The 11,148-nt window shown below is 43.9% G+C and overlaps 2 protein-coding genes across 2 annotated transcripts; one reads left to right on the plus strand and one right to left on the minus strand.

The window, feature by feature from the left end:
* Positions 1-3,366: 3,366 nt before the first annotated feature.
* Positions 3,367-6,585, plus strand: kpna7 (karyopherin alpha 7 (importin alpha 8)). The gene is made up of 12 exons (XM_037470844.2): positions 3,367-3,504; positions 3,581-3,724; positions 3,799-3,884; positions 4,044-4,212; positions 4,323-4,422; positions 4,632-4,714; positions 4,868-4,954; positions 5,092-5,268; positions 5,481-5,714; positions 5,865-6,047; positions 6,148-6,294; positions 6,446-6,585. The coding sequence occupies exons 1-12, from the start codon at positions 3,439-3,441 to the stop codon at positions 6,530-6,532; spliced, it is 1,563 nt and encodes a 520-aa protein (XP_037326741.1). The 5' UTR covers positions 3,367-3,438; the 3' UTR covers positions 6,533-6,585.
* Positions 6,586-7,633: 1,048 nt separating this feature from the next.
* xpa (xeroderma pigmentosum, complementation group A) lies at positions 7,634-10,276 on the minus strand. The gene is made up of 5 exons (XM_037473261.2): positions 9,862-10,276; positions 9,672-9,777; positions 9,335-9,500; positions 8,737-8,854; positions 7,634-8,620 (listed from the first exon to the last, which is right to left on the minus strand). The coding sequence occupies exons 1-5, from the start codon at positions 10,139-10,141 to the stop codon at positions 8,466-8,468; spliced, it is 825 nt and encodes a 274-aa protein (XP_037329158.1). The 5' UTR covers positions 10,142-10,276; the 3' UTR covers positions 7,634-8,465.
* Positions 10,277-11,148: the final 872 nt, after the last annotated feature.

The raw sequence follows: 11,148 nt of genomic DNA on the forward strand, positions 1-11,148 counted from the left end.
AAACGATCGATCAAACACACACAGACCCACTCACTCTCTCACACGCCCACACAAATCTGCAGCGTGGTGGGTGTGATGGATTGGACCTGAGGTGTGTCTTTTCCCGGTTATTGATAGGCAGGTGTTGGAGTGGCAGCATGAAATATCAATAGAGTGGAGCTAAGCGCCAGTGGGTGTAAGAATGCGAAGGATAAAGAGCGAGAGGGATGTTTGAAATACTACAATGACAGTTGTCATACCTGAGGACCGGCAGCATGCAGACTGATGCATAGCATTGCAAAAGCAAGCACTCACATACTGCACATACTACATACACATACTGTGTGTCTGAGAATTCAAAGTGATATCAGTGTGAGATTCTTTCTGCTCTCGATGGAAATTCCCTCCATATTTAATTTCATGTGCACAAACACGCACTTCAATGTCTCCTTCCATCTCAACTCACATCCTCTTGCGGTTATTTTTCTCTCCTCTGCTTTGATATACAAGAACTGCTGAGTTACGTGGACAGACAAAGCGCACCTTTGTCTTCCCACCACTGCATAAATGTTTGTCATCATAATTTGCAATCTCTCATGTGCGTGTGTTTGACTGTGTCCAGGTTCTTCCTACCATAATGATGGTAACACACAGACACACACTCACACACCATAGTGATCCTCTGCCAATGATTCGTCCTCAACATTACACTTTACAGTCAACACCAAAGAAGCTTGCGGCATCGCTCCACTATTGAATGCAGGGAGACATTATGCAAGTGTCTGTGTGTGTGTGTGTGTGTGTGTGTGTGTGTGTGTGTGTGTGTGTGTGTGTGTGTGTGTATGTGTGTGTGTGTGTGTGTGTGTGCGTATTGACGCAGCGCTGCAGAACAATCTATACTAGCGATTTCCCATAGACACCTCAAGTTGATCTGGGAACCACAGAGAATGAGAGGGAGAAAACTCAAAAGAGACAAATTAAGATGGAAAAAAAGAAAAAAAGGAACATAACATGAAGGCAGAACCGGGATGAAAGGAGAAAATGGAAGGATGAAGATTTGTGGAGTGAAACTCGACTAAATGATGTCCTCACATTTGTCCTTTTTAAGGTTAAATTTTGTTGACCACTTGATGCAGGTAAAAGTCATTCTTAGTCAGCACCTTTTGGACTGCCAGGTTGGTAAAAGTCTCCATTGAGTCATTCAAAATGAAATTAATCACAAAATGCTACTGAGTTTCTCACTTAACCAACACGTTATTGCAAATGATAAGAAATCATAACTCTGTGGTATATATAATAAATAATTTGTGATGAATTGAATGAGACATTGTTGCTTGAGCTGCACTCTAATGTATTAATAGTTAATATAGCCATTAGCAAGACACACATTATAAATTAACTTGAAGGTGGAGCGTTTATAAACTTTTGATAATTATTATCCAACATAACTGAGAAGAGTTCTCAGCATGCATCTCTGTAAAGGAATAGCATGAGAGCTCACGTAAAAGCGAATGTGTCTGCGTACACTGACGTGGATTTTTCCTGTGTGTGTGTGTGTGTGTGTGTGTGTGTGTGTGTGTGTGTGTGTGTGTGTGTGTGTGTGTGTGTGTGTGTGTTGGAGAGGCCCTGAACCGCAGTGGAATTTCCTCCACTCACCTCACATTGTTCAGACTAACAAGGAGTCAAAGACAACAGGGCAGGAACACTCCACACCCTTCAGGGTGTCTCTGAGGAACCATAAGCACTTCCAGGTCAAAAGGCCAGCAGGATGATGTCACGGGCGACCGGAGCAGGTCTGTCTCACGCACTCACACCCGCAGAAAGTTCCACATCAACAGGTCACTATGTCCACAAGTTGTGTCCACAAGTTTGGTATTTTGTTAAACGAGTGACTCTCTTTGGAGACTTGAGAGTGGGGTTGTGGGGAAACCTGAATTCTCTGATGTTTGTTTGTAAAGTATGTATTAATAGCTCAGGAAAGAGCTCACATTCTGACTTCTACGTTAATGAGGACGTGAACGTAGCTAGAGAGCGAGAGAACAAATGAACAAACCATAGTTCAGTTGATTCTCTTTGTGTTTCAGCAGGAGGGAAATCACTTATCAGACGTAGAGGAAATGGTGTGTTTTTCATGAAATATTCAAATCTCATCCTGTGAAGGAACTCATCGCGTTAAAATGATCCAGGAGTGGCAGCAAGAATCAGACAGAGGTTCAACCCAAAGCCAAATAAACTGCACTGGAGAGGGTCAAATTCAGCAACACCCTTCAGCGGATGAATCAGTGTCCCGCCCCCTTCCGCCTTAATAGCCTATTTTTAACCAATCCCACGTGCTCTCAAGCATTTGTAGGTCTCTACCAAAAATGTGTTAAAGAGGCAAAGTAGAGCTGCACACATAAATAATTCATTAAACGTGGGTTTGTCACATTATACAAACCCATCTCATTATGCATTTTGTTTAATCATACTGCGGCACAGACGTACAAGGCCAAGGTCGGGTCAACAGATATTTATTGATAAGAGAAAGAGAACTTTTGTAGGTCGAGAATGCTGCGTATCGCCACTAATGTGCACATGTGCCTGATTGAGAATGCACGGTGTCAGAAGGAAGGTTCAAGGTGCTGCCTTAAATGAAACGACCATGACGAGGGCTGTGACCTACACTCAGGATGGCAGTGAGGTTGCTAAAAGAAAAAGTGTGTTTTGTACAAGAGTACAAGTGCTCACAGCCACATGACCCTTGTGTGCATGTGTTTGTGTACATGTGTTATCAAGAGGAAGTCATTACGACTTGGTCAAGGGGGAAACCTCCACTTCAGCTGCCATTGTTCAGCGCTTCCTGGTTGTTAAAGAGGAAGATGAGACTCCATCACTGTCACACTATTCCTCTGCGTCACTTTCTCCTCTTTCAAATATTTGATCAATTTTTGTAAATATTTAAGTCCTGATGAGATGAAGTTAAAATATAATTGATGCATAATGAATTAGCATTACATAAGAACATTTAAATCAAACGTGCGCACTTAAAAAGAGGTAATTGGTGCTATGCTGCCACCTACTGGCTCAGAACGGCCATGACTGGTCACTACTACAACACACCACTCCGAGGCCTACAGTTATTTGACTACTCCCAGTAATTCTGTATATTTGATGAGGGCAAACTGGATATTATTATCAATATGATTACTCCAAACATTGATGTAACTTAAGTCCTAAAGAAAGTGAAGTAAAAATATGTAGAGTTTACAGACCTTTGCCAGATTTGGAGCTGACGGGAAAGCGGTTTGGTTTCTTGATTGGCACGCGCATACAGCTGCACGCGCAGTCATCACAGCTAATTAGATCCACCTGAGGTGGCTCTCCTCCTTATAACCTCCCCGCTGAAGGTTTTGTTTTAGTTTTTTCCAACAGTTGGAGTTAAGTAGAGTAGAGTGCGGCCGCTTTGCGTAAAGAGCCACCATGCCGACCAAGAACTGTGTTGACGAGCGGATCTCAAAATACAAAAACAAAGGGAAAGATCCAACAGTAGGTTGTTGAATCTTGACTGTTCTATGCATTAATGCCTTTTTGTTGACTGACAACGCATCTCGACCTCTTGCAGAAGCTGCGAGAGAAACGCATCTCTGTGTGCGTGGAGCTCCGCAAAGCGCACAAGAACGAACGGTTCCTGAAGAGAAGAAACCTCTCGCTGTCGTCTCTCCAGGACGACGAGGCCCACTCTCCTAGTTACATCTCCAACGAGATGGTCGGTCCAGAAACCGCTTGCGAGTTCCTTCCAACCGGCGGCGCCTCTTAACGCTGCTTCTGCCTCCCGCTCAGGTGGCGTTTCTATCCATCGAGGATATCGTTCGAGACGTGAACTCCGACAGCAGGGAGTCCCAAACTCGGGGATGTCAGGCAGCCAGGCGAGCTATTTTAAAAATGTTTTTGTAAACCGTAAAGTGCGTCATTGTTGATGACTAATTAATTTAAGGTCCAAACAAACTATTTTACCCATTAAAACTAATGGAAGTAGGGGAAAACTAAAGGTGACATGATCTATATGTCCTGCCAACCCCCCTCAGGAAGCTGCTGTCTCAGGAGCGTAGTCTCCCGCTGAAGGAGATCATCGATGCCGGTCTGCTGTCCCGCTTTGTGTCCTTCTTGAGTATGGACGATGAGTCGACTCTGCAATTTGAAGCCGCTTGGGCCCTTACAAACATTGCTTCTGGAACATCTTGGCATACTCAACAGGTGTGAACCATGTACCGAGCCTCTTTAAAAACTGTCTTCAACTACAGGGACCTGGGTTTTGACGGTTTTTGTTCAGTGGCTCAGTTGCTCTTCATGAATTTGTTCTTCAGGTGGTGGAACATGGGGCTGTACCAGCTTTCATCGCCTTGCTTGCGTCACCAATGTTGCACATCAGTGAACAGGCTGTCTGGGCTCTTGGAAACATTGCTGGTAAAATGCAAAATGTTTTTAAAAAACATGTCTGAACTATGACTGAGATTGACGCTAATTCAATTAGAATGTGAATGGAGAAATTATTTTTAAAACAAACTGTTGTTGCTCACTCTATATACCATAATTCTGACTTGAGGAAGGAGTTCATTTTGAAAACTCTGGTGCACATAATACTTTGTTCCTTGCTGTACTAACAAACCCAACAGGTGATGGTGCAGCTTATCGGGACATCCTGATTGAGTGCAATGTTGTCCCAGCTTTACTTGCCTGCATCTCGCCGGACACACCCGTAAGTCAAAAGTAGCTCAAACTAAGCAATGTCTTTCTCCATCATACTTAAGACAAAGCATCTAAATTACAAACTGTTTATAGAGTTGTGTGTTTGCTGATAAGTTGGCGTGCTTTGGAGCTCTACAGTCTGGTCTTAACCCTTTAATCACAGGTTGGCTACCTGCGAAACTTGACATGGACATTGTCCAACTTGTGTCGCAATAAGAACCCATATCCACCCTTGTCTGCTGTTCAGCAGGTACGTGACATTGCAGTGGTTACATGCTCTAAGTGACTCAGCTTTGCGCTCGGAGCCACAGAAGATGCAATCCATTCCAGAAAGATGTGATACCAGCAAGATGACTAACGTGCCGCAACTGTCCTTCCTTCCTTCAGCTGCTACCTTCTCTGATCCAGTTGCTCCATCTCAATGATAAAGACATCTTATCTGATGCGTGCTGGGCAATCTCCTACCTGTCTGAGGGTGACAATGAACGTATTGATGTTGTGGTGAAAACTGGCATTGTCTCTCGGCTGGTGGAGCTGATGAGCCACAAGGAGCTCAGTGTCATGGTACTGTGCTAAAGGGTCATTCAACTCTGACTTTGAGCACCTGACACCAACAGATTGTTGCTGCCTTTAGTTCTGTATATTGTGATTTCTAGAGACTCTGCAAATGTTCTCTGAGAAGCACCTTTGCCTTGTAGGTTTTCCTCAAAGCTTGTTGATGGGCCAGAATCTTTAACTGGCTCTTCACAACTTATTAACTATTTTTAAACTTTCAGACTCCAGCTCTGCGTTCGATCGGAAACATAGTGAGTGGCTCAGACGTGCAGACCCAGGTGGCAATTGATGCTGGAGTTTTAAAAGTCCTACCTCAACTGATGAGGCACCCGAAGGCCAGTACACAAAAGGAGGCGGCGTGGGCATTGTCCAACATCGCTGCTGGGCCTAGTAGACAAATCCAACAGCTCATCACCTGCGGCCTGCTCCCTGTACTTGTGGAACAGCTCAGAAATGTAAGCATTTGTAAGCCCAAGTCATTGGGCACGTTGAACATACCGTAGTGGTACTTTAAAAAAGCAAGGACTACTTTTGTGGATGTTAATGGAAAACAAATGTTATGCAAGTAGCTCAATTCTTTTTTTCTTTTTTTTTTTCTCTTTAAGGGAGACTTCAAAACTCAAAGGGAGGCAGTGTGGGCAGTGACAAATTTCACCAGTGGAGGCGCTGTGGAGCAGGTGGTCAATCTGGTGCAGAGCGGAGCCCTGGAGGCGATCATTGACCTGTTGCATGTCAAAGATGCAAAAGTCATTCTGGTCATACTAGAGGCAATCAACAACATTTTCCTGGTGAGGGGATGGGGAAAACTCATTCTTGCACTATATTGTAAAACTTGCAGCACTTAAACGGGCAGATGCAATCAGTTTCAGTAATTGTACATGACTACAGGCAGCAGAGAAGCTTGGCGAGACGGAGAAACTTACCCTCTTGGTGGAAGAGCTGGGAGGCCTGGACCGCATTGAGATGCTGCAGAACCATGACAATGATATGGTGTACCAGGCTGCTCATGCCCTCATAGAGAAGTACTTTGGAGACGTAAGTCTATGACCAATTATTTGAGAGGGCACACTTCATACATAGATTCACTTGAACAAAACTTTGCATGGCCCTTGCCCCCATATCTGAGGAGAAGGGCGCTCGCGTAAACTGCAGGTTTAACACCGTTGTTGCTTTTCTTGCATTATAGGGAGAAGTTGTGGGTGTCAAGGTCGAGAGTACAGATGACTCGTTTGTATTTATGACATCTGAACCTCAGGGAACCTTTGAATTTTAAACCAGGTGGTTGTCTTGCATGTTTAAACTGAATAAATAAAGATTGTACATTAATTGAAATGTGTCTTTTTGCCGTTTATTAACTTTCCTAACTCATGACCAGTGAAGATGAAAATGGGGCAATAGGTGGAAAACTCACTTGACTATTTTGCCATCTAGCCCTTTATGGAAAAAGAACTATCCAGTCTTTACACTGAATGATTAAAGATGGCATCAATGAAACTTGTCAAACCTGAAAGTGACTTACATTTACCTCCAAGCTAGTAGAAAGGGTCTAGTATATTGTGACTTTGGAATCTGACCACATACCTTGTTTCTGCCCCTTTGCGCTACACGCTGATATTTACTTCCTTAGCTCTGTTACACACTGTGCTACGACACTGTCTAGCATTGTGGCCTTGGAAGGGTGCAGTAAGTTCTACCCCATTCAATGTTCTAATCTTGTATTCAATTTGCAGAAAGTTACGTTTTTTTTTTTTGCAGCAGCAGCAAGAGATCTTTATCCAACGGTGCGGCTAATGGATCATTTATTATGGGGTAACTCACGAGCGACTTGCAGGCGACCAATCTGGCTATTGGCAAACTTAACAATATAGTGAGACGTTGGAGACGGCAATGTGAAGAACTCGAGCACGGACCACTGCCTTACCAGTCGTTTTTCTGCCGCGTGGACACCTGCGGCTTATGTACACCCTGTATTTTGTTCTAAATTAAGGGGTGCAGCTTACATTCAGGTGCGCTCCATAGTCCGGAAATTACGGCATTAAAATTAACACCCATTTCCTAATCCTTTGAATTGTCTTATGTGGCTCGATTATGCAACATTCAGTCTACATATTTGACGTTATTTGAAAACTAATTGAACTACTCTTCATACCATTAGCGTGAGCATGTTCATTCTAATTTCTCACACCAAGCACCAGACATGAGTTCATATAGTCCGGGCCACTGCAGTCCAGACTGAGGTCTAGATGAATGATAAAAAGTAGGGCCGGGACTCGATTAAATATATTAATCTAATTAATTAGAGGCTTTGTAATTAATCGAAATTAATCATATTTTAATTGCATAAATATTTGACCTGAGAACAGTGAGAAGTAATTTTTTCACATGGATTTTTATTTTTGTTCAACCAATTCCAGCAGACAAGTGTAGAAATAGCATATTTAGAAATATAGTACTTTCAGAAATTCAGGTAGCCTATAGGTAAGTAGACCTTCTGTAAACTATGTTTTTTTAAGTAGACCAATACTTTCAAGTACATTCAGAACATTGGTTATTTTTTCCGACGTGGACTTAGTTACCCTGGTCCTTAAACCAGTCATCTGGTGCAGTGTGGGTTCCGCGGTGCAAAAAATAAGTGTAAAAATGCGTAAAAAATGTTTAATGTGTTATTTTTTGTGTAATTAATTAATTAATCTTAATTCACATTGTAATTAATCAATAGTAATTAACGCGCTAAAGTCCCGGCCGTAATAAAAAGGTCTTAATTGGAAATGTATGTTATAGAGTAATTGGTGAAAGAACGGAAATAGAACTTATGCTGTTGAGTCAAGTCAAGCTCAACATACATAAAAACATGAAATCCTAAAAATGGAATCCAACGTCTCAATGTATTTTCTTTCTAAAAAGTTGTAGTTATACTGGTCATTAACGCAAAATGGTATTTTTAAGTTATAATATTGCGCCTTCCTTGATTTGCCCATTGTCAGAGGTCATTTCTGTACGCTGCAAAAGTCAGTAACAGTTTACCACAGAAATCCAAACGGAGTGTAAGTGCCACACAGGTGATTGATTTTAGCCCCTTGAGTGTTTTATTAATAAATACCAGTAGAAATCCAAGAAATAGAACACTGCTGTAGGCACCAAGCGTCGGAGAGAGGATTCGTTTCCCATCAAAGCACAGAATACCAGGAAGTGTCGTGCGCGAGTATCTACATCTTCTCGTAGGTGAGTTCATGTCCGCAGGTGGTGCAGCTTTTCTTGTAGAGGTCCTCCTCCGGATCCACCACCTCTTCTGGCCCGTACTGATGTTGGTGAACACTGGTGTCTTTGGTCCACATGCTGCTCCTCACAGCCCTACGCAGCTCTGACACACAAACACAGAAACATGACAGGTCGTCACGTCCAGCTCACCCAAATACAAATGTTGAGACAATTCGATATGTGAGTGACTTGGTATTTGCGCAAAGACAGGTGACCAACCTTTGACCTTCTTGTTGAAGCGTTTTTGTTTCTGTGTCTCTCGGTTCTCTTCCCTCGTCTCTCTGGCCTCCTCCAGAGCCTCCTCTGAACCCCAGACCTCCAAACACCTCTTCTCCACCTGGGTAACACATATAAATACATGATTCACTTGGAGCCATTAACACATTCAAAACACTGAGGGGTTATTTAACTTGAATAGATTTAATTTTTTTCTATTCTAAACCATTATTCCATTGATCAACATTTTCTCTGGTTCTTTGCTAGAGTTGATGAAATTGTGAAATACTCAAGAGCCTATGACCTCTGAACTCCAGATGTCTTTGGATTTTTCTTTGGAAATCCAAAAAGTATTTAATTAATAATGACATAACACATCAAAAAGCAGACCATGATAATTGACCAGCTGTAAACAAAATAAAATGAGTTGAATGACATTTAAGATTCTGATGACATATTCAGGCCTCAGGACATTTTGTTGAAAACTACAGTAACATTAGCAAATCACAATTCTTTCTTGACATTCACATCAGACAACATGGAGGAAAGGGACGATGTGTACGTTCCTCCATGTTGTCTGATGTGAACGTTCAGCAAGTACCTGCAGTTTCAGGTAAAGCTTCATGTCTCCCCAGGTAGGGTTGTGAGGGTTCTTCTTCAGTGTGAACCTGAGTGGAGGCTCTCTCTGGTCCAGGTCACAGTCCTTCAGCAAGTAGTGCTGCTTGGCCTCCGTTCTGGAGATTAGTTTATGCTTCTCCACGTTGTCTCTGGGGGAGAAAGAGGCTCATTCTTTCAATGTCTAAATGTCATTGAAATTTAGACATGTTATGCTTTTCTCAAAGCTGCATGATAAACTTCATTACATTTTTCTAGGGACTGGGCGTGCACACGTGCGTGCGTGCATGTACGTGTGCTCGTGCATGTATTTGCGCGCGTACCTGCACTTATCACAGACGGACAGGTCAAAGCTGTTGCTGAGGTACGAGTCCATGAAGGGTTTTTGACAATCATCGCAAAGCAGGTAGTCCGGCTCGATGACCGGGGCTGGAAAACCAAACACACTCAACACAACATGTAAACGCACGCGCGCACGCACGCACGCACAATCGCGCGCACACACACACACACCTGGCTGATGCACCACCATCCTGGTCCTCTGCTCCTCCTCGCCGTGCTCTTCCTCCTCGATGAAGAAGCCTGCGCCCGAGTCGATGGTCTTGGAGATCTTGGCCGCGGTGGCCCCCTCCACGGCGGCCAGTGAGCGCCTCGCTAGTCGCGCCTGGCGGAGCATCACCGCCCGCTGCCTGTTCCGCTCGATTTTAGCCCGCATCGCTGCAGAAAGTTCGGGTTCGGGACTCCGTTGTGGCCCGAGACCGGCTTCCGGTCCTTCTGGCTCGGAGGGGTCCATGTTGCTGCTGCTGATCCCCCCCCCCCCCCCCGCACTGCCGAGGATTAAATGGCACACGGGAACAGTCGGTCTCGGAGCCACACCACATTCAAACAATAAAATCCGTTGTTACGAAACTAAACACAGCTGAAGCTTCCGCTTGGATCTTCTTCTCTGGGTTTAACGTCTTCGGCGCATTGCCGCCACCTGCCGGCCGGGAATGCAGGCACCAGAGACGCTGGTCGGATGCGTTTTCTTTGAGTGAGGCATGATGTTTTATGTTCAAATGCTCTAGTGGGATTTGAAATAAAAAAGAATTTGGGCAACCATTCCTACTGTCCACACCAGCCACAAAAGACCCGGACCCATCATAAAGGGGAATACCCTCTGAGTTAAGAACGTGCGTTGGACATTAACTCTCTTAAAGTTAGCAAAGAAGGATGTCTCAAACTGGTGATATCGCCAAGTCTGGAGCTGCTCGGAAAAGGGCATGGGAGACTGATTTTGTGGACACACAGGCATGTTTTCTTTATTTATGCCCAAAGCAATGAGAATTGTAAGACAGAAAATATATATTCAGAACATCCCCCCTGTTGCTCTCAGTATCTACATCTTTCACAGCAGCTTCACATTCATGACATCACAACTAGAACGTCTCACATCATGGGAATAACATCTAACGTCACCCATTTTTAAAAATAGGCGTGCTTCAAACGAATTTTAGTGAGGACTCCTCTACAGCTGAGACATTTACACATGGGACAAAGACATGGAAGTTTGTCACTAACCTAACTGAGTCTTGTGAATGAATGTCCTTAGTTGTCAGCAAAGAGAAACAGGTGAGCACGTTCCTCACTGGTTGAGAACAGGTGTTCAGGTGAATCGCTGTTGCATCACGGGGATCAGGCAGCGGAGCAGGCTTTCTGCTGTAAGAGGCTTGTGTCAAAGTAAAGCAGATTGCGTCCCGATGGATGACACTGCAAATCTGACCCTTGTTGTGAGCGGTACGGGAGGCGGTGTGTGATAGA

This window comes from Pungitius pungitius, chromosome 9, assembly GCF_949316345.1.
Source record: "Pungitius pungitius chromosome 9, fPunPun2.1, whole genome shotgun sequence".
NCBI classification, from domain to species: Eukaryota; Metazoa; Chordata; class Actinopteri; order Perciformes; family Gasterosteidae; genus Pungitius; species Pungitius pungitius.